Genomic DNA, 23,970 nt, shown 5'->3' with positions numbered 1-23,970 from the left:
AATGGGATTGGGACGTGGAATTAAAATGTGTGACCACTGGGAGATCCTGCTTTTTCTGGCAGACGGAGCATAAGTGTTCAGCAAAATGGTCTCCCAGTCTGCGTCGGGTCTCACCAATATATAAAAGGCCACACCGGGAGCACCAGACGCAGTATACCACAGCAGCCGACTCACAGGTGAAGTGTTGCCTCACCTGGAAGGACTGTCTGGGCCCTGAATGGTGGTGAGGGAGGAAGTATAAGGTGTAGCACTTGTTCCGTTTACAAGGATAAGTGCCAGGAGGGAGATCGGTGGGAAGGGATGGGGGGGACGAGTGGACAAGGGAGTCGCATAGGGAGCAATCCCTGTGAAAAGCATAAAGGGGGGGAGGGAAAGATGTGCTTGGTGGTGGGGTCCCGTTGGAGGTGGCGGAAGTTACAGAGAATTAAACGCTGGACCTGGAGGCTGGTGGGGTGGTAGGTAAGGACAAGGGGAACCCTATCCCAAGTGGGGTGGCGGGTGGATGAGGTGAGGGCAGATGTGCAAGAAATGGGAGAGATGCATTTGAGAGCAGAGTTGATGGTGGACGAAGAGAAGCCCCTTTGTTTAAAAAAGGAAGACATCTCCTTCATCCTGGAATGAAAAGACATATAGAGAGGTAATTATACCCAAGATGCAGGACACAGGGAACTGGGTGACCGTCAGGAGCGGGAAAGGGGATAGGCAGCCAGTGCAGAGTACCCCTTGTGGCCTTTCCAATCAACTACAGGTATACCACTTTGGATACTGTTGGCAGGGAGGACCTAGCAGAGAAAAACCACAGCAGTCAAGTCTCTGGCACTGAGCTGGCTCTATCGTTCAGAACGGCTGTCATGGTAGGTGATTTGCTGGTTAGGGGAACAGAAAGGAGTTTCTGTGGATGAGAACGAGACTCCAAGGTGGTTTGTTGTCTCTCTGGTGTGCCAAGGTCAGAGATTTCTCAGATTGAGTCCGCAGCATTCTTAAGTGGGAGGGTGAACAGCCAGTAGTTGTGGTCCACTGACTTAGGTAGGAGACATCCTGCAAAGTGATTTCAGGGAGTAAGGTGCTAAGGACAGGACCTCCAGGGTTATGATCTCAGGACTGCTACCTGTCCCGCTTACTAGTGAGGCCAGAAATAGGAAGATCATATAATTAAACACGTAGTTAAGGAGGGAGGGCTTCATATTTTTGGATAACTGGGCTCTTTTCCAGGGAAGGTGGGACCTGCACCTGACTAATACTCCAGTGGGAAAGTTTGATCATGCTGCATGGGGGTTGGGGGGGGGGGGGGGTGAAGGGAGGCGACACTAGAGTTACAGGAGTTGAGAAGCAGTGTGCCCAAACAAATAGTGGAGTGGTTGTTGAGAAACATTTTGTTCAGCCTATATAAAGTTAGGAATCAGAAGGTCGAGCATATGGGACTAATGTTCTGAGCTGCACATATTTCAGTGCAAGGTGTATTGTAAGACAGATGGATAAGCTTAGGGCATGGATTAACATGTGTAGTCATTAGTGAGAATTGGTTGCAGAAGGGGTAGGACTGGCAGTTCAGTGTTCTGCGGTTCTGTTATTTTAGATGTGATAGAGCCAGAGGGATTAAAGTGCATTATGCCATGGCAGTGCTAAATCTGGACAGACTAGAGAGCTCATCTACTGAGGCTTTATGTGTAGAACTGAGGTGCAAGTAAAGCTTGACCATATTAATAGGATTATATTACAGACCACCCAGCTCTCAGTAGGATTTAGATGAGTAAATTTGTTGAGAGATCACAGACTGTTGCAAGAAACATAAGGTTGTGATAGTAGGTGATTTTACCTTTTCACATATTGCCTGGGACTCCCATACTGTAAAAAGGGCTGGATGGGAAAGAGTTTGTCAAATATGTTCAGGAAAATTTCCTTAATCAATACAGAGAAGATCCAACTAGAGAGAGTGTGGTGCTGGATCTTCAATTAGAGAATAAGACAACTAAATGACTCCAAAGGATTCAGCACCTTTAGCCTATGCCTGTTCATGCTGAAGTCTGTTGAGCCAAAGCCTGACACACTCCAATAATATTCACTCCCACAATGACAACTCCAATTACACCTCCTTGCTTTTTATTCTCGCTCTCTCTCTCTCCCCCTCCCCTCTCTCCCTCCTCTCCCTCTCCCCCTCTCTCCCTCCCTCCCCATAGTCAATAAAGGATGGAAATAAGATGACTACTGATAATTTTGATCCATGTTGGACATGCTGATGAAAGGTATCAGCACATTGTGATAATTAGATTCGTTTGCTTTGAATAGCCCTCATGTTTGATTTCTTCCAATTCTTTTTAAAGTTCAGCTTATATTACTTCTTCTTTTGTTTGCTGTCTGTCCTTTATAAAATATTTATCTGCATTCTGAGTTAATTGGCTCTCCCCTTACCTTTCCAATTGCCTTTTACTTTCTATGTATTGATAAGGAAACTTTCCTGAACACATTTGTTGAACTATTTCTCCCCGCTACACCTTGATATCTGCTTCACTCCACCCACCCCTACAACTCATCCCCTTCTTTCCTGGTTAGAATACTGTCAGATGAAACTATTTCATTATTCTGCCTCACTAAGTCTCAAGGTAACAAATTCTGAAACATATTTTTCAATGAAATATTAAAATATCAAAAGCATTTTTCATTACTTTTAAATAAAGAGGCAAATGAAACCAAGATAGCAAAGTATGTGATTCATTTGCAAGTAGTCATAATTGAACTAAACACACAATATGTTAATGAAAGAAATTGGTATAAGTATTTAAAACATGCAGATGTATAGTGCCTTGTATAAATTCTCAGTGCTGAAATACTTTTCTTTCATTGCAGTTACCATTGTAGAAAAAATAGCAACCAATGTGAGCACAGTAATCTCCCAGAGATAGCAATGTGATAATAAGCATTATTTATTATAACTGTTGATTGAATAAGGCATTGCAGGGGTAATCTCTCTATTCTTTGAATTAGTGACAAAGGATATATTTTGTCATCTGAGTGTTCAGATAGTTTAATATCTTGTCAGAAAGGTAGATTCACAACATTTTATCACTACATTGCTTAGAAATATCCAAAGTGAATTCTGGTGAAGGAAGACAGACTCATTTGCTCACGATAGTGGACGAAGCTGTCACTAAGAGGGAATTCATCAAGGAAAATTTATTTATGGTTAACAAAATGAAAAGGAACAAGTGTCTGCCGTCTTTTGGCACCAATACTTGTCTCCGTCTGATATAAGCAAAATCTTCCAATTGAGAATTTTTGAAAAGTTTTCTCAGTTTGCATGCTGCATTTTTGGCGGAAGGGACGAGGAAGCCCGGTGAGATGATATAAACAATTTTGTGAATCTTCTACTAATGTTATTGCAGACAAGTTTCAAAACGCCCACAGAAATTCACCCTCACAACCGCAAGGAGTCTCAGAAATATATTTCTTTACCTGGCCCGATTTCCATGTTAACAGTCAAGAAACAGCACTTAGAATTCTTCATGCTAGCAGGTGCCAACACAGCTTTGCTGAACTATTGAGTGGAAATACTTGATGTCTGGTACCTATTTCAGCCCAATGACATCACCATGATCTGTGGATCAAAGGTTTCAAAAAAATGCAGCAGGCTTCTTCAATCAATCAGACTGAAAAATCTGAACAAGCAACCTAAGATAAGGTACATCTGCCCAGGATATTAATTTCAGTACCAAAGGAGTGACGCTCCTCATTCTCCTTGCTAACAACTGCTCTCAGAATTTTTACGGCTCCTTGAGCAGAGCTCTTCTTTAATCTGGTGATTGTTTCAGTTTAATGTTCAATTGTTGTGCATGTAAACCAACCAAAAAAGGGACACTGAGGCTCGTCAATTAATCAGGCAATAAAATTCTCAGTAATCCATACAAAATAAACAAGAGCGTTAAATCATGTGCTGGGAATAAAGTAGTAATTGGGATGTTTCAGACTGGAAGGATAAGTATGCACACTGTATATACTGTACATATATCTATAGTTTTTTTGTTTTATATATATGTATTTCTAAGTTTCAAAAACTGTTGTTATTAGAGAGAATGAGCCTTCAAACTTATCGTTCAGTGTCAAGAGAAGCAAAGTAACCCCAATTATATCTTCTAGTTAGAAGTTGCTGTCAGATTTAGATTGGTAATAATGGACACTGATAGGTTTACTGTCATTATTAGTACAATAACCTTGGGTCAATGTTGCTTTATCTATCCTTTTTTTGTCTTTTGATGTATATACAAAAATCGAAGGGACTTTGGTATGCCTTCATATTTTAAAAAAAATCAACGAACTACATGAATAGTCTCTAAGAAGGAAGGTGAAGATCTATGTCTTTTCCTCTTTCATACAAACCACTGGATATGTCATCACTTACATGTCATCAGCTTAGAATCTGGAGGTCAGCATATAGAGGTGAACATTGTTTTACCATTCTTTCAAAGCCAAATTCCTAATGGCCCTACATCAAATTCACAGTATTCACTCTGTTCTCACAAGTCCTTTACAACTCCCACTGAATGTCAAAATGCATACTGGAATACCTACATTTACAAATATCCTTGACAGCTTCTGCTCCATTTTATACCTTTTTCTAAAAAAAAGGATTCTTATACAGAAGGGAATCATGGATTTTCAGGCTTAGTTACAAAATATTGATGTATCTATGGAACAAATTACAGTTAGGAACTTGCTAACCCAGTTCAAACCATAGATACGAGTCAGCCAAGGTGGAGTGTGAAAAAGTTAACATTGTTAACAATGACAATTCATCAGTTTGAAACATTGACTCTTTTTCTGTCTCCTCAGATTCTGCCTGACCTGTTGAGTATCTCCAGCTTTTGCTCTTATTGTTTCAGATTTTTAGCAACTGCAGTATTTTGCATTTGGACCTACAGTGGAATCTGAGGCTTGTCAACCAATGAGAATTGTCTCCTGCAAGTATACTATTGAGAAAATGATAGCTTGTTTGGCAGATCAATAGGTGGAATTCCTGGAATAAAAAAAGTAAAAATAAGAGGAAAAATATAAGGATCCAGTTAGGTGTTGGAAAGAACTGGATTTAATGGGTCATCTAAAATCAAGAATTGTAGACATGGAATTTGCCTGCTGGTAGTCGGATGTTTTTCAAATTAATTTATACAGATTAGTTTGAAGTTAAGAGTAATGTGATACTTTGTAATTTTTGTATTGTATTTTTATATGTCAGTTTGTTAAAAAAGATCATCTTACTAATCTCCACATAGCTTTGCTTCACTAGATGGTTTTCAATCTACGTAGCGAGGGAGTGGAGAAATGAATGGGAGTACACATGTTACAGCTGAAAGATAATTTTATTTTAAGTGGTATACTTACCCACACATTGTTATTATTATTGATATACACTACACTTATATACTTGGTAATGTAATCATTTGACTAAATCATGAGCTTTATAGGCAACTATATGTTAATAGGAACACTTATGGGGTAGTCATCCTTGCTGAAATAGAAAGAGTATCACAGACAGAATTAAAGTTTGTAATAACCCTTGTTGTGTGTCCCTACTGTAATAACTTATATTTGTTGCCTACGTCAAATTATCCCTTTAGCTATCATAAGATGGCTACTGCTTGGTTTCCAATCTTCCTTGATTTGGCCTCTGACCCTAGCCTTCCAAATATCCTAATAACTCTTTCCAAACCAATGGTGGTAGCTTCTTAGCCAATTGTTTCTGAAATTCCCTCCTAAACCTCTAGGTATTCCAAATTTTACTCGAATCTTGACTTTGCCAATTTCTTCTATTTTATTAGTATTCACTGTACATTTCCTCATTGATATGTGTGGCTTCTTTAAAAATGAGCACCACTGCATAAATGAAGACCACTGTTATGATGCCCCTTCACCACAATCTACTACCTAAAGAGATTCAGATTGACTACTGGTAGCTGTAAAATTAAATAGATGAAGTTTTGGTATTCCTATTGTAGAATTTCTCTCAAGTGCATTTAAATTAATTAATTTAAACTCATGTGATAGATTTAAATATCTTTGGGTGACTAATGACAGGATGATTTGGATTGTCTGTCTTTGAAAATCTGATTGCATTTGATGTTTTTGAGATTCCATTGGTTTCCTCCAAACCACTCAATGTTACAACAGACTGGTCAGTATTCATGAAAAGAACTAATAAAGATACTGAATTCAAGATATGCATATTTTATGACATACCCAGCACATGCTTTTAACATTTACAGCATCTGTTAGTAATGCTCACTGTAATTGTACAATTAGAGTGCTGATCCATATATGTGAAAAAAATGCTTGATAACAACTTGTCATTTTAAGCTATTACAAACATCACAGCAGCAAAAATGAAATTATATGAACTTATCTTTCCTGCCTTTAAGAATTGTATCAGCTCTGACCAGTTTGAATGAAAGGTCACCAAACTGTAATGTTTTCTTCTTTCACTGAAGCAGAGTTTCTCTAGCATTTGTTTTACTGTAGATTCCTTGAAGTTGCAGTGAGTCATATCTCACAGTCCCAACACTGCTTTTTCTCTCTCTTTCCAGCTCTCAGTGATCTCCTTCCTCTTACCGTTTGTTTTGGATGGGTCAGCTGAAACTAACCAGCTTTCAGCCAGCACCACCAACACGTCTGTGTCTTGTGCTCTCCTCCCCTGGTTCTCTCCACCCCTCTGCAATTTTAAATCTGTTAGTTTTCTTATTTTTCCTGATCTGAACCAATAGCTACATTTCTCTAGAGAGTCTGCCTAACTTGCTGAGAATATCCACCCTTTTCCAATTAAAAAAAAAATTCAGATTCCTAGCATCTGCAATTACTTTGCTTTTCGATTGTACAAACAGGTTATTGAGCATAACCAACCTAAGGTGATTTTTGAGTAATTTTCCTTTTTCCTATTCCTTTTTCTAGCTGCATCACCCTTCTGCTTGTCCAACTTCATTTCAAATGCACCCATACTATTTACTTCAATGACTCCCTGTTGTAAATTCCACATTCATAGATAAATATGAGTAATTTAAATACTTGTATTTGATTTCTTGGAAATTCTCTTTCAGAGCTGAGGTCAGGTTTTCCCTTTCCCTATGAATAGAAACATTTTCTTGCTCTGTTTATTGTCAGCTCACTTTTTTCATAGAATCATGGAAACTCTCAGCATAGCAATAGGCCACTTGTTCTGTGTAGTTTGTTTTCCACATGTAATATCGTTTCTAATCCTGCTCCAATATTTGTTTCCTGTACCTTTTAATAAGGAACCTTTTTAAACAAATTTTGTGAACTTTGTTTCAGTAAAGGTTTGGGCACATAAATCTATATTATATTGCCTTATTACCTCACTTCTTTCCAATTCAGTCCTGAATTGACTTGAATTGATGTAGATGAGAAGAATAATGTTATTAGTGATGATTTAGAATAGCTTTGTGGATTTGAAATTAGTTTTCTTTATAATTCTTATTAAAGCATGGAGTACAGGATTGCATGGCTAACATCTAAGAACTGAAATACATCAGAACAATGTTCAGTTTATCAGGGATGGAAGGGTGCGAAGGCGAAGGAGATAGTGCAGAGTTGATGCATCAGGAAGTTGCCTGGGATGGAGCAGTTTGGTTATGATGAGAAACTGGAGAAACTGCTGTAGACTTGTTGTCCCTGAAGCCAAGGAGGTTAAGAGGGAACATGACTGAGGTGTATTAAATTATAGTGGGTATAGATGAGGTAGACTGAGGTAAATCATTTCCCATATCAGAAGTAAATAAAACTAGAGGACGTAAGTTTAAGGTAAGGGGAAAGAGATTTATAGGGGGTATAGAATGGAATCTTCTTCATGTACATGGGACACATTGCTTAAGGGAATGGTTGAAGATAAGCCATTGACAGTATGAAGTAGTGTTTAGAAGAGCACCTGAATTGCTTTGCTATAGAAGGCTATTGACCAAGTGTTGAGCAAATAGAATAGTGCAGAAGGTAGCCCATGGTCATCGTGTCTGTGTTTAGACAAGTAGCCTATTTTCATTCCATATAACTCTATGATTCTAAATCAGAATACAAGGACTTTATTGGTCAGAGTTGACCATATAGCATCTTAGCAGTCTAGATATGCAAGCCTGGGCAATATGACATAAAGAGCAAGCTGTTGCCCATTCAGTAAGCTCCCCCTTTCCATTCACCTGATGAACCCAAAGGAATGGCAGAGACCGATACTGTTTGGTACCAGCAGCATTGCAGGAATTGCCAGTCAGCATTGAACTCAATGTAGGATTAACTTAGATTCTAAGGCATAACCATTATTGACAGTAGTTTGGATTTTTAAAGTCTGTCTTGTAGGAAGGAAGTAGAACTAAAGTAGGAAGCAGTCAAAAATTTTCAAGTCCTGGAAAACACGTGAATCATAGAAAATGATAAAAAGAGGGAACATGTTTCAGCTTGTTTTAATAAAAGACAGTAAGCAATCATTTCCTGTCCACAAATCACACTTGCCTTTGTTATAATTTCACAAATTACTTTGTTTTGCTAGGAGAGATTGTACTTTCACCAGTAAGTACCTTATTGTCTGAAGTCCTGACATTGGTCTCTCAATTCAGCTGCCATCTTGTTGCTTAGAAACTCATCAGCACATAAAATCATATGCTTTCTATAGTCTTTTTATATGAAATATGTAAGTCTGCTTTGAAGACTGTATAGTGCTATGTTTTTAATTGCTATTTTCATTGTATTTTAGAAGTTTTATTCTTTGTTTTCACAGAATCACAATGTAAAAGTCAACCACATGATTTGGTTTTCATTATCGATAGCTCTCGTAGTGTCCGACCTCAGGAATTTGAGAAAGTGAAAGTCTTCTTGATCCACATGGTTGACACATTGGATATTGGACCTGACCAAACCCGAGTGGCCGTTATCAACTATGCGAGTACTGTGAAGATGGAATTCACACTCAATACTTACACTAATAAAAGAGACATAAAGCGTGCAATTTCTCAAATCGAACCGCTTTCAACTGGCACCATGACAGGTTTGGCAATTGAGGGGGCCATGCAGAAGGCTTTTGTTGATATTGCAGGAGCAAGACCCAAGGACCTTGGCGTCTCCAGAGTAGCCGTCATTGTGACAGATGGTCGACCCCAAGACCCAGTGTCAGAAATAGCTGGAAGAGCCCGGGCAGCTGGCATTGAGATCTACGCTGTTGGTGTGGACAGGGCTGACATGCAGTCCCTTAGGCTAATGGCGAGTGAACCTCTGGATGATCACGTCTTCTACGTGGAGACATACGGTGTGATCAAGAAGCTGACTTTCAGGTTGAAGGAGTCACTTTGTGGTAAGCTGTTACCGGAGTCACACAAATGTGGTGAAGCCAATTAAATAAAATAATGTCAGATGCTCTTTTAGAGGATCCTTTGTTGTACTTTAGTACTTTAAGAATAGTTGTGGTATTGTGGTGCAGCAGTTAGTGCAACTTCCTCACTGCTCCAGTAATCCAGGCTCAGTCCTGCCCATGTAGAGTTATACACAGCTGTTCTGTGATCAGTTTCCTTCAGGTACTTCTCTGTCCTTCCATTTCCTAAAGAGCAGTTGGTAGGTTAATTGGCTCCTGTGAATTAGCCCCAGTTTTGGAATTGATCAGAATTAGCTCACTTCAGGATACTTTACTAGTTATTTGATTGGAAAGTCTGTGGGGCTGGAGGGTGAGTATGTAGGAACAATTGAGAAAAGAAGGAGGTGAAATGGCATTGGGCATGAGATCATTTTGATAATCGTTCTTAAGACAGTACTTACCCCTTGAAGAACACTTGACAGCAATGCTTCTCCAAGATTGTCACATCCTGGAGCCATGACGAGTCTCGATCCAGAGCATCGATGACCATTCATTCTGTCCCTCAGCACTTGCCATACCACCCCCTGGGGACAGAACTATTGCAATTACCAACTCCAAAAGACTTAAAGTACCGTGAAGTGGAAAGCAACCTGAAACTGGATGTTCTCTTGAAGTGGTCTTGTTTGGTCTTATTCCAGCTGTGTAAGGTGAAGGGTTGAGCATTGAATATACAGCGCTAATATCAAACCAGCTTTGCAAGCTGATTACCAATCTGATTTATCCACTCTGCATACTTCTATTAGGTATTAGCTGCACGCTTGCTAAAATACCTCTGTGTAGCAACATGCCACAGCTCTGCTGTGATTTGATTGCTATTATTTCAGGCAGGTCAACACCTACGGAACTTAAAGCAAAAGGTGTGGTTCCTGAAGCTATGTATGCAAAGCACAAAAGCCTTTTGCTTAAAATTTGCAGAATGGATGATCCAAATAAGCAAAATTTTTCAAAGACCATTTACAGCATATTTGTCAGCCATTTGTACTTATTAAATATTAGTGCTTATGGGTACCAAATAATGAGCAATAATAGTTCATAACTGTTTTAAACAGCCAGTGTTAAACTATTTACTACAGAAGGTCAAGGCTTATCAGCATCAGGATGGGTCAGGGAAGTAGTTGCTGGAGGAGCTCAGTGGGTCAGGCAGCATCAATGGAGGCAAAGGGATGGTCAACGTTTCGAGCTGAGACCCTGCAGCAGGACATCAAGTCCTGATTCATGGTTTTGATGCAGAACAGTGATGACTCTTTCCCTCCTCAAACACCTGCTGAGTTCCTCAAGCTGTTTGTTTCTTGTTGCAGCATCTGCAGTCTCTTGCGCCTCCAGTGATTTCAAGGACTTATTTTGTTGTTGATCTACAAACAGGAAATTGAAAAGTTCCACTTGTGCTCTTAGTACTTGTATTTTTACTCAATGTCCTTGTTTTCACAAATACTTGTATACTTCTTTTAGGTGTCGATATGTGTGCTATTGGAGACCACAACTGTGAACAAATATGTGTGAGCACTACAACATCCTATTACTGCAGGTGCCGTCCAGGTTTTAAACTGAATGAAGACCGAAGGACTTGTTCAAGTGAGTTACTTACTGCTATTAAATTTACCATGTAATGGTGTCATGGTTACTTTTGAGGTGTCTTAATTAATTTATTTATCTAGATTCTCATGCTGTTCCACCATTCTTAATTTTGAAGGCCAACTAAATTAGTCCAGAAAGACGGTTAATAGGATTACTTTTTCAATAGAGCACTGAGGGTAATAATCAAATTATAATTGAAAATAAACATCTGAATTAAGGTAGGGTGGTCATGTGTCCTTTATGCTATTAATATATAGTTTCAAACACAATTTACATCAATGTAAGGCTTTGCAAAGTGCTTAAAGGAGTTTTATCATTTAAACTAATTCAGAGATGTTATGAGTGGTAATTTAAAACTTGGCCAATGAGATTAACTTAGGAAATATTTTGTAACTGGAGAGAAAGAGGATCGCATTGAACTTTCCTCACGTTCAATATAGTTAAATCTAATTTCCTCTGATGTAGCTTAGCATTTGCACAAATAATTTCAAAACACAAGTTTTTCAATTTGACTTTCCATTCCCATTCTGACAGAACTGTCCATGGCCTCCCTTCAACATTTGCTAGGCTTCAATGAGATTCCCCTACATTCTTCTAAATTCCAGTGAGTGCAGGCCTAAAGCTACTAAACACTCTTTGTATGTTAACCCCTTCATTTCCAGAATCATCCTCGTGAACCTCCTCTGGACTCTCTCCAACGACAATACATCCTTTCTGAGATATGGGGCCCAAAACTGTTGACAATAATCCAAGTGCAGCTAGTCTAGTGTCCAAATAATCACTGGTGCAGCCAATTGTTTTAGAAGTCACATATTTAGTTAAATGGAAATTTGATTTTGGAGACCTGTGCACAGTCAAGATGTTTCCATTGACTGTAGTAAAAATACACCTGCATCTGGAAGGTCCAACTGCTAGTATAAGTCAGTGTCCTGGCAAAAACTACACCATGAAGATAAAAGAACACTCCAAGCAACTCAGTGAAAAGGTCGTTGAAAAGCACAAGTTGGGAGATGGACACAAGAAAATTTCCAAGTCACTGAATATCCCTTGGAGTGCAGTTCAGTCAATCATCAAGAAATGGAAAGAATATGGCACAGCTGTACCTCTGCCTAGAGCAGGCTGTCCTCAAAAACTGAGTGACTGTGCAAGAACAGGACTAGTTGGGAGGCCACCAAGAGACCTATGACAACTCTGGACAAGTTACAAGCTTCAGTGGCTGAGATGGGAGAGACTGCACATACAACAACTGTTGCCCGGGTGTTTCACCAGCCACAGCTTTATAGGAGAGTGCCAAAGGGAAAGCCACTGTTAAAAAAACTCACATGAAATCTCAGTTAGAGTTTGGCAGAAGGTCTATGCGAGACTCTGATGTCAGCTGGAAGAAGATTCTGTGATCTGATGAAACCAAAATTCAGCTTTTTGGACATCAGTCTAAATGTTATGTTTGGCATAAGCTAAACACCGCACATGATCAAAAACACACTGTTCCTGTCGTGAAGCACGGCGGTGGCTGCACCATGCTGTGGGGATGCTTCACTGCGGCAGGCCCTGGGAAGCTTGTGAAGGGTAGAGGGTAAAATAAATTCAGCAAAATACAGGGAAATCCTGAAAGAAAACCTGATGCTGTCCGCAAGAGTACTGCAACTTGAGAGAAGATTTGTTTTCCAGCAAGACATTACCCCAAATGTAAATCCAAAGCTACACAGGACTGGCTTAAAAGCATCAAAGTTAGTGTCCTGGAGAGGGTAAGTTAGAGTCCAGACCTCAATTCAATTGAAAATTTGTGGCTGGACTTGAAAACGGCTGCTCACTCATGATCCCCATGTAATCTGGCAGAGCCCGAGCAGTTTTGTAAAGAGGAATGGGGAAAAATTGCAGTCTCCAGATGTGCAAAGCTGATGGAGACCTATCCACACAGATTCAGGCTGTAATTGCTCCCAAAGGTGCATCTGCTAAATACTGACTTGAAAAGGCTGAATACTAATGCAATCAATTATTTTGTGTTTTATATTTGTAATTAATTTAGATCTCTTTATATAGATCTGTTTTCATTTTAACACAAAGGAGTCTTTTTCTGTTGATCAGTGTCAAAAAAAAGCCAAATTAAATCCACTGTGATTCAATTATGTAAAACAATAAAACATGAAAAGTTCCAAACAGGTGATTACATTTTACAGACACTGTAACTCTTTGCACTGTCTGCATGTGTACCTAATCATTGGCTTGTCCTTCCTAACATTCATATCACAGCCATCATCTGCTGGCTCACCCTTAGCTCTATCGTACTGGATCCCATCCTCCTGCCATATTAGTTTAAACCACTCCCAACAGCTCTAGCAAACCTACCTGCAAGAATATTGGTCCCCCTCAGATTCAAGTGCTACGCCTTCCTTTTGTACAAGTCACACCTGCCCCAGAAGAGGTCACAATGATCAATAAATCTGAATCTCTGACCCCTGCTCCAATTCTTTATCTGCCACCTCATTCTATTCCTATCCTCACTGTTGCGTGGCACAGGCAGCAATCCTGAGATAACTACCCTTGATATCTTGCTTCTCAACTTCCTTCCTAACTCCCTGTATTCTGTTTTCAGGGCCTCCTCTCTTTTTCTACCTATGTCGTTGGTGCCAATATGTACCACAACTTCTGGCTGCTCACTCTTCTGGATGTGTGCAGAAAACTCGCAGATGCTGGAACCTGAGAGGCAAACTACCATCTGTGTTTCTTTTTTGCATCCACAGAATCGCCTATCTGACCCCTTAACTATAGAGTCCCCTATCACTACTGCCATCCAGTTCCCTACCCTTCTGAACCTCAGGGCCAGACACAATGCCAGAGGCACAACCACTGTCACTTCCCCCAGATAGGTCGTCCCCCAACAGTACCCAAAATGGAGTACTTATAGTTGAGGGGGACAGCAGAGGGGTGCTCTCCACTATCTGATGTTTCCCCTTCCCTCTCTTGACAATCGCCCATCCTGTAGCCTTGGAGTGACTACCTCCCTGTAGCTCCTGACTATAACCTCCTCACTTTCCCTGACAAGCTGAAGGTTGTCTAACTGCAGCTCCAGTTCCCTAACATGGTTTCTCTAACTGCAGGTGGTTTCTCTCCTCTCCCTCCTTCTCTCTTTTCTAGTTAAGGCCATAAGACCATAAGATATAGGAGCAGAGTAGGCCATTTGGCCCATCAAGTCTGCTCTGCCATTCAATCATGGGCTGATCCAATTCTTCCTGTCATCCCTACTCCCCTGCCTTCTCCTCATACCCTTTGATGCCCTGGCTAATCAAGAACCTATCTATCTCTGCCTTAAATACACCCAATGACTTGACCTCCACAACCACAACAAATTCCACAGATTTACCACCCTCAGACTAAAGCAATTTTCCGCATCTCTGTTCTAAATAGACGTCCTTCAATCTTGAAGCAATGCCCTCTTGTCCTATACCACAGGAAGCAATTCAGACCTTTTAAGATTTGGAATGCTTCTATGAGATGCCCCCTCATTCTCCAGAACTCCATGGAATACAGCCCAAGAGCTGCCGGACATTCCTCATACAGTAACCCTTTCATTCCTAGAATCATTCTTGTGAATCTTCTCTGAACTCTCTCCAATGTCACCCTATTCTTTCTAAAATTAGTGTGGTCTCACGAGTGCCTTACAGAGCCTGAACATCACATCCCTGCTCTTATATTCTATACTTCTAGAAATGGATGCTAACATTGCATTCACCTTCTTCACTCAACCTGGAGGTTAACCTTTAGGGTATCCCACACAAAGACTTTACATCTCCCTTTACATCTCTGCATTTTGAATTCTCTCCCCATCTAAATAATAGTCTACCTGTTTATTTCTTCCACCAAAGTGCATGACCATACACTTTCCAACATTGTATTTAATTTACCACTTCTTTGCCTATTCCCCTAAACTATGTAAGTCTCTGCAAGCTCTCTATTTCCTCAACACTATCCACTCCTCCACCTATCTTTGTACCATCAGCAAATTTATCTACAAATTCATTAATCCCATAATCCAAATCATTGACATACATTGCAAAAAGCATCGGTCCCAACATCGACCCCTGGGGAACTCCACTGGTAACCAGCAGCCAGCCAGAATAGGATCCCTTTATTCCCACTTTCTGTTTTCTGCCGATCAGCCAATGCTCTACTAATGCTAGTTATTCCCCTGTAATTCCATGGGCTCTGATCTTGCTAAGCAACCTCATGTGCGGCACCTTGTCAAAGGCCTTTTGCAAATCTAAGTACACCACATCTACTGCATCTCCTTTGTCTACCCTGCTTGTAATTGCCTCAAAAAATTGCAGTAGGTTTGTCAGGCAGGAATTTCCTTTCAGGAAACCATGCTGGCTTTGGCCTACCATGTCATGTGCCTCCAGGTATTCCGTAATCTCATCCCTAACAATTGATTCCAACAACTTCCCAACCACTGATGTCAGGCTAACAGGTCTATAGTTTCCTTTCAGCTGCCTCCCACCCTTCTTAAATAGTGGAGTAACATTTACAATTTTCTATTCATTTGATACAATGCCAGAATCTATCGATTCTTGAAAGATCATTGTTAATGCCTCCGCAATCTCTCTAGCTACTTCCTTCAGAACCCGAGGGTGCATCCCATCAGGTCCAGGAGACTTGTCCACCCTCAGATCATTAATCTTCCTGAACACTTTCTGTCGTAATTTTCACTGCACATACTTCGCTTCCCTGACACTCTTAAATATCCGGTTTACTGCAGATGACTTCCACTGTGAAGACTGACGCAAAATATACATTCAGTTCTTCTAATGACCTCCTTAGTTTGCTTCTGCAAGTTTTTAAAAGCTTCCCAATCCTCTATCTTTCCACTAGCTTTAGCTTCCTTGTATGTCCTCTCCTTTGCTTTTAATTTGGCTCTGACTTCGCTTGTCAGCCATGGTTGTGTCCTTCTTCCATTTGAAAATTTCTTCTTATTTGGAATATATCTGTCTTGCCCTTCCCTCATTCTTCATAGGAACTCCAGCCATTGCTGCTCTGCCGTCCTTCCTGCTAGTGTCTATTTCCAGTCAACCTTGGCCAGTTCCTCTCTCACGTCATTGTAATTTCCTTTATTCCACTGAAATACTGAAAAACCTAGTTTTTCCTTCTCAAATTTCAAAGTGAACACAATCATATTGTGATCACAGTTTCCTAAGGGTTCCTTAACCCTAAGCTCTCTTATCACTTCTGGATCATTTTACAACACCCAATTCAGTGCATCTGATCCCCCAGTGGGCTGAACGACAAGCTGTTCTAAAAAACCATCCTTTAGACATTCTACAAATCCTCTCTCTTGAGGTCCAGTACAGTCTGGTTTTCCCAATCCACTTTCATGTTAAAATCCCCAACAATTATCATGACATTGCCCTTCTGACACGCCTTTTCTATCTCCTGCTGTAATTTGTAATCCAAATCCTGGCTGCTGGTTGGAGGCCTGTATACAACTGCCATTAGGGTCCTTTTACCCTTGTCATTTCTTAACTCAATCTATAGAGACTCTACACTTTCCAATCATATGTCATCCCTTTCTAATGATGTAATATTATTTCTTATACACAGGGCCACCCCCCCGCCTACTAACCTATCTTTCCGATACATCGTATATCCTTGGACATTCAGCTCCCAATGGCAGCCATCCTTTAGCCAAGTTTCAGAGATGGCCACAATGTCATACTTGCCAATCTGTAGCTGAATTTCAAGATCATCCATTTTATTTCTTATGCTGCGTGCATTCAAATACAACATTTTCAGTCCAGTATTTGTTGCTTTCTGTTTTAACTACATCATGCTTCTATTGCCTTATAACTCATCCCACTGGCTGTGATAATGCCTCATCTCCTGCCTGTCCTTTCTGTCATCTCTGTTGCACATTACCTTTGATTTATTTCTGTTTTCCCCTTCCTCAGCCCTAACAGTCCGGTTCCCATCCCCTTGCCAAATTAGTTTAAACCTCCCTAACAGCTCTATTAAACCTGCCTGCTAGGATATTGGACCCCTTTGGGTTCAGGTGTTACACGTCCTACTCCCCCAGAAGAGGCTCCAGTGATCCAGGAACCTGAAGCCCTGCCGCTTACACCACTCTCTCAGCCACACATTAATATGCCTAATCATGCTATTTTTGTGCTAGTTAGCACATAGCACAGGCAGCAATCCAAAGATTACTACCCAGGAGGCTCTGCTTTTCAGCTTCTGACCCAATTCCCTGAATTCTTTCTTCAGGACCTCCTCCCATTTTCTACCTATGTCATTGGTACCAAAGTGTACCAAAACTTCTGGCTGTTCACCCTCTCTCTTCAGAATACTCTGCACTCAATCCAAGACATCCCATGCCCTGTCACCTGAGAGGCAACACACCATGCGGGTATCTCTATCAGGCTGACAGAGCCTCCTGTCTGTTCCCCTCACTATGGAATCCCCTATGACTACTGCATTCTTCATCTTCCTCTTTCCCTTCCGCACCATGGAACCAGGCTCAGTGCCAGAGACCTGATCGCCGTGATCGTCCTCTGTCAGGTCACCCCTCCCAGCAGCATCCAAAATGGGATAACGATTATGGAGGGGGATGGCCACAGGGGTGCTCTCTACTATCTGAGCTCTTCCCATCCCTTCCCTTCCCTGACAGTCACCCACTTGTCTAACTCCTGCAGCCTCGGGGTGACTAACTCCTTATAGCTCCTCTCTATCTCCAGCTCTCTTTCCCTAATAAGTTGTAGGTCAACCAGCCACAGCTCCAGATCCCTAACATGGTCTCTCAGGAGCTGCATCTCGGTGCACCTGGCACAGATGTGGCCATCTGGGAGACTGGAAGATTCCCAGGATTCCAACATCCAACACCCAGAGCAAAGTACTAATCCTACAGACATGCTCTCTATTCCTCAAAAAAAAATGCAAGAAAAAAAAACGAAGTCCACTTACCTCGCCGAAGCCTGAATGAGCCAAGCCCTACCACCCTGACTCAGACCATTCCTTTGATGACCGCTCTGCTAGGTAGCGTCTCCCTTTCATGCTTGAACCTCCCCTGCTCTCCAACACATGATTGGTGTTCTGGTTATACCGAGTTATAACTTCTCATCTCTTCTCTTCTTCTCATCTTCCTTCGGTTCTCTTCTTGGTTCCCTTTTTCTACAAACCACCATCCTCTCCTACTAACACACATACAATACTGGAGGAACTCAGCAGGCCAGGCAGCATCTAGGAAAAGTCCTGTCCTGCTGATAGGTCTGGGCCTGAAACATCAATTGTACTCTTTTCCTAGATGCTGCCTGACCTGCTGAGTTCCTCCAGCATTTTGTGTGTGTTGCTCGGATTTCCAGCATCTGCAGATTTTCTCTTGTTTGTCATTGTAGTCCTCTCCTATTAGATTCCTTATTCTTCAGCCGTTTGCCTCTTCCACATTCATTCCCATTCACCTTCCCCCTCAACTGGCCTAACACATCTTCTGCCAGTTTGTACTACTTCCCTTTCCCCACTTTCTTATCCTGGCTTCTTTCCTCTTCCTTTCCAGTCCCGATGAAAGGTCTTGGTCCAAAATATTGACTTGTTATTTCCCTCTACTGCCTCAATTGGTGTGTTCCTCCAACATTTTATTTGTGTCTTTCTCAGGACACAAAATGCTTTTTTGCTTACTTTAATAACATTAATATCATTTGGGATATGATAGATTTATTTTGTCATCAACAAGTTACAAGTATAGTTCTTTTTTCATGAATAAAATGTATTCAATTTAATGAAATTCTTCCAGGAGTGGATAATTGTGCAGCTGGAAACCATGAATGCGAGCAAATCTGTGTAAACACAACTACGGGTTATTATTGCAAATGCCATCCAGGTTTTACACTAAACGAAGACCTGAAAACATGCTCAAGTAAGCTGTTTATCACTATATCATGATGTTCTGTAACATATTATGTTGTCAATCATATGATCTTGAGCATTGGCTTTGTTCTTATGATACAAAAATGAATCGTCATACATTCTTTCCTTATATGTTTTTGGCAAGGTTATCTTTATTTTATTCTTACACTGTGTTCATATTATTGCAAGTTGCCCCATTTCCTGAAGGTTATAAGCCAAACAGATGTTGAATAGATTGCCCTGAGAGGAGAGCATGATTTTTGATACCTTTTGTTTTATTTGCTCCAACATGTGGAAAAATCAAGAAATATAGAGTATTAAACTTTCACATGAATATAAAAATACAGCAAATCCCATTCTTCTATTCATGCCATAAGAATGACTTTGGTTTTATGGATCTTTCCTTCAGTGCCCATTTAAACATTGAGATATGCATTGGAATAGCTAGTTGTCAGTCAGTGCAGTTTGGGCTAATGTGAAGCTTGCTTCTTAATGTAACATCCAACTTAATTTGATTATAATTTGCTTTCATATAATATATATATATATATATTTATTATTAACATAGTAGCATGACCCTGGGTGCTCCAAAGCTATGTTATGCAACAACCTTTGATAAGTCTCATGCAGTCATGATTAATGATCTGTCTAACTTTGCATCTTTACATTGAATTACTTCACCCAGCAGCCATACTCAATACCATAATCTACTCACTGTCCGGCTTCCCAACAAACTGCACCCTCCCACACCAACCCATTGTCCTGCAATCACCATTGACCCCCAGATCACTGGGGACTCAGAATCTATGTGGGATGGATATGGTATAACATCTCAGAGGTCATTTTAATTTTTTCCCACCAGAGAAAATAATAGAAACATAGAGAATCTACAGCACAATACAGGCCCTTTGGTCCACAATGCTGTGCCGAGCATGTGCTTACTTTAGAAATTACCTAGGGGGCCCCTTAGCCTTCTATTTTTCCAAGCTCCATGTACCAATGGACAATCTCAGGAATACTGGGCTCCACCACTGCATTCAGTGTGTGGTTCAACGGTAAACCGCGTGATTTGGAACATTGAGTCTGTCTGAAAGGCCAGAATTTCAGTATTTGACACATCATTCACATTTGGACAGCTGCTGAAATGGTGAAATGCCAATGGCTGTATTCAGAATAAGCAGGATTAGCCAGCAGAATCCAAACCAGCACAATAGAAGACCAAAATTATGGCCAAAAAGTAAGTTTGAAGTAATGTCTTGAATAGGGAGGAAAAGGTATCAGAATCAGGTTTATTACTCAAACAGAGTACTCTGAGATACCAGGCAAGGTCATTTGATTCCAAACAATTGGTTTATTGATCATTATAGAATGTCCTTCTGGTGATTCTCATTCCCTTTCTTTCCCCTTCCCCTTTTCCTAACCATGATTACCCTCTCCCTGTCCCTTTCCCACTCTGCCCATAATAGACCCATATCAGAATTAGATTTATCATCACTCACAGATGTCATGACATGTGTTTTTTTTGCAGCAGTACAGTATGATGCAAAAGACTTAGGCACCCTAGCTATACACCGTTACACAGTACTGTACACATAAAATTTGTTGTTTTGCTGCAACAGTATGGAGCAATACATAAAATACACCACACACTATAATAATAAATATAAAAAGTAAATAAACAATGCAGAAATAGTGAAGCTGGTTCATTGTCTGTTCAGAAGTCTGATAGCAGAGTGGAAGAAGCTGTTCCTAAAGTGTTGAATGTGTGTCTTATGGTTCTGTAGCTCCACTCTGCTGGTGGTACTGAAAAGCAGGCACGTCATGATTGGTAGCGGTCCTGAATGACAGATTCCGCCTTTTTCAGAATGTCCTGGATGGTGCCCATGACGCAGTTGATGGAGTTTACAGCCCGCTGCAGCCTTTTCTGATCCTGTGAAGTGTCCTCTCTATACCAGACAGTGAGAGTGCAACCAGTTTGAATGTTCTCCATGAGGCTTTGGTGCAAACTTCATAATTATTCCCTCATGGTCTATAAATTGTCTTAGCAAGCAACTTAGTTATGTAAATAAAAACCACCACAACCTAGAGACAACAACTGGATCTTTGCTCAAATTACCCTCATAGCAGGTCTAATTAAATTATCTTACAGACTGCTTAGAATTACATTTTATTTATGACTATTTCCACTCTCAAGATACAGCAATAAATTTTGTTTAACTTTATTCACCAATTTTCACGGGAAAGATGCACTCAATTTATTTAATTGCTTTAGGAGTGAATCATTGTGCTGCTGGAAATCATGATTGTGAGCAAATTTGTGTGAACACTACAACAGGCTATTATTGTAGCTGCCACCCAGGTTTTATACTGAATGAGGATCAGAAAACATGCTCAAGTAAGTCACTTATAATTAGGAGTTTGTCATGCCATGCTGCCTTCAAGGTCATAAAGACTTTTCTAGTTATGGCCATTTCAGTAAGGAGAATTCATCCTTACAGAATTCACAAATCACAACCTAGAAATATGTGATGAAGACAAAATTTACTCTAATGGAACTTGCATGAGAAACTTGCATGTCAATATAACAATTTTCTTCAACTTGCAATATTTGACGTATAGACTATTTTCTAGGAGAGCAACCCCTCTCCCTGCTTGTAGTTTGTTGCAGATGGTATTTGCATGAATATTGACTAAACCCTTATGAAATTTATCATTATGCATCCTTTCTTTACTATATAGCTTCTGGCAAGATTTTGCCTGTTGTGTGTGCAAGTTACCCCAGTTGTTGATGGATTACCAATTATACAGATGTTGAATGGATAATCCAAAGAAGGAAATCTTTTAAAATGTTTTCTGCAGGTTCTCTGATCTTCCAGTAGGGAGAAATATCATGAGTAGGAAGCATTACATTTACTTTTACATAAATATAGAACACAGATCACGCACAAACCATTTTCTAAGGATTATTTGTCAATAAGAAAGATAAATATTGTTAATCTGTATCTTTCATTTGACCATAAAAAGAATGAAGTTTGTTTTATCACATTTTGTTTGTGTCTTTTTGTTAATAATACATGAAGTTACAAAAACATCAGCAACATGTGTAACCATAGGACTGGCAAATAAAAATTTCATCAGAGAGAGTAATGAAAGAACAGGGAGGTGGAGAGCCTGATAAAACTCACAATTTTACAATAACATTTAATTCTTAATGCAGCCAGTTAATGATAGTGGGAAATTTAGGCCTATTCTCTGAGCACTGACTGCAGTTTGACTCATATAATCTCATGAAATATAATTAATGAAACCTGAAATGCAGCCAACATTTAGATTTAGAAAGATTTCAAAGACTTTATAAGTTAATGTTTGTCCACATCATTATGGATAAAATGCACTCAATTAAATGTGAACTTTCAGGAGAGGATAAGTGCGAATCTGGAAACCATGACTGTGAACAACTCTGCCTGCCTGCTGGAACAGACTATTACTGCAGTTGCTATCCAGGTTATCAACTAAATGAGGACCAGAAAACCTGTTCAAGTAAGGCCCAAAGGATGTTTCCATATTTGAATATGGACATGAGTTACAATAAACCATTATCTCTTTCAGCTTTTGACAAGAATTGTATTCAGATACTGAGTGTAAATTTCTAATAATCTCAATTGCCAGGCAATACAAAAATCCTTTCTGTCATTTATTGAGATCCACCCCACTCCCTCTTCATACCTGTCTATTTTTGATAAAATGTATATTCTTGGATATTATGCTCCCAACTATGTTCTTCTTTCAGACATGACTCAGCAATGCCCACAACTGCATACCTATCAACATCTAATTGCACACCATATTCTATCACCCATTTTTGAGGGGCCCACTATTAAAAAGGGTGTATTTATCATGAATATGTTCATGACCTCTCAGTCTACTTCATAATGGCCTTGCACCTTATTGTCTTTTTGCAGTGCGCTTTCTCTGTAACACTTCGTTATTCTGTTATTGTTTTCCTTTGCTGTGGCTCAATACGATGTTGTATTGATCTGCACGAACTACGTAAGACAAGTTTTTCACTGTATTTCTATACATGTGATGATAATAAACCAATTTATCAGAGGTGATGTGCTACTTAAATAGAAACAAGGAGAGTCGTTCTCACTAAGAGAGGTGTGAAACTTCATTTCACATAACTGATAAACTGTTATCTTTGGTTAGTAATTATGACTGAGATCTACTGAAATCTGGGTGGCAAGAAAGTAAAATGTTATGAAGGGGAGGTTGAATTTCTGTAGAACAAGAATGTTCTTACTGAATTGCAGACGAGGCTTCAGTAGTCATATGTCCAAACCCTCCTATAGTTTCCTATGAGCTTGTCTCAGTCTTCCACTCAAGCGATCAGACATGGACTCTTTGATAACCACAAAGTACACTGCAGATGCTGTGGTCAAATCAACACGTACAAACACGCTGGATGAACTCAGCAGATCGGGCAGCATCTGTTGAAACGAGCAGTCAACGTTTCGGGCCGAGACCTGATGAAGGAGGGGGCAGGGGCCCTATAAAGAATTGAACTAGCCTCCGAATCCAGCATATTATCCTCGGCAACTTCTGCCATCTTCAACAGGACCCCACCACTAAGCACATCTTTCCCTCTCTACCCCCTCTGCTTTTCGCAGGGATTGTTCCCTCTGTGACTGCCTGGTCCACGCGTCCCTCCCCACAGATCTCTTACCTGCTACTTATCCTTGCAAGCGTAAGTGCTACACCTGTCCCTACACCTCCTCTCTTACCACCATTCAGGACCCCAAACAGTCCTTTCAGGTGAGGCAACATTTCACTTGTGAGTCTGTTGGGGTAATCTATTGCATCCGGTGCTCCCGGTGCAGCCTCCTCTACATCGGCGAGACCTGACACAGATTGGGGGACCGCTTCATCGAGCACCTCCGCTCCGTCCGTCACAATAGACAGGATCTCCCGGTTGCCACCCACTTCAACTCTGCTTCACATTCCCATTTGGATATGTCCATACATGGCCTCCTCTACTGCCATGATGAGGCCAAACTCAGGTTGGAGGAGCAACACCTCAAATACTGTCTGGGTAGTCTCCAGCCCCTTGATATGAACAT

The 23,970-nt window shown here is 40.4% G+C and overlaps 1 protein-coding gene across 1 annotated transcript in view; it reads left to right on the top strand.

Moving 5' to 3' along the window:
• LOC132400282 (matrilin-3-like) overlaps positions 1-23,970 on the top strand; it is a 48,883-nt gene that overhangs the window by 2,113 nt on the left and 22,800 nt on the right. The window contains exons 2-6 of the mRNA XM_059981253.1: positions 8,762-9,331; positions 10,838-10,960; positions 18,738-18,860; positions 21,123-21,245; positions 22,268-22,390. Coding sequence (XP_059837236.1) covers positions 8,762-9,331; positions 10,838-10,960; positions 18,738-18,860; positions 21,123-21,245; positions 22,268-22,390 — 1,062 coding nt within the window. The remainder of the gene's footprint in view (positions 1-8,761; positions 9,332-10,837; positions 10,961-18,737; positions 18,861-21,122; positions 21,246-22,267; positions 22,391-23,970) is intronic.

The sequence above is a fragment of the Hypanus sabinus genome, chromosome 10 (assembly GCF_030144855.1).
Source record: "Hypanus sabinus isolate sHypSab1 chromosome 10, sHypSab1.hap1, whole genome shotgun sequence".
NCBI classification, from domain to species: domain Eukaryota; kingdom Metazoa; phylum Chordata; class Chondrichthyes; order Myliobatiformes; family Dasyatidae; genus Hypanus; species Hypanus sabinus.
This window is presented reverse-complemented; position numbering and strand designations above follow the sequence as displayed.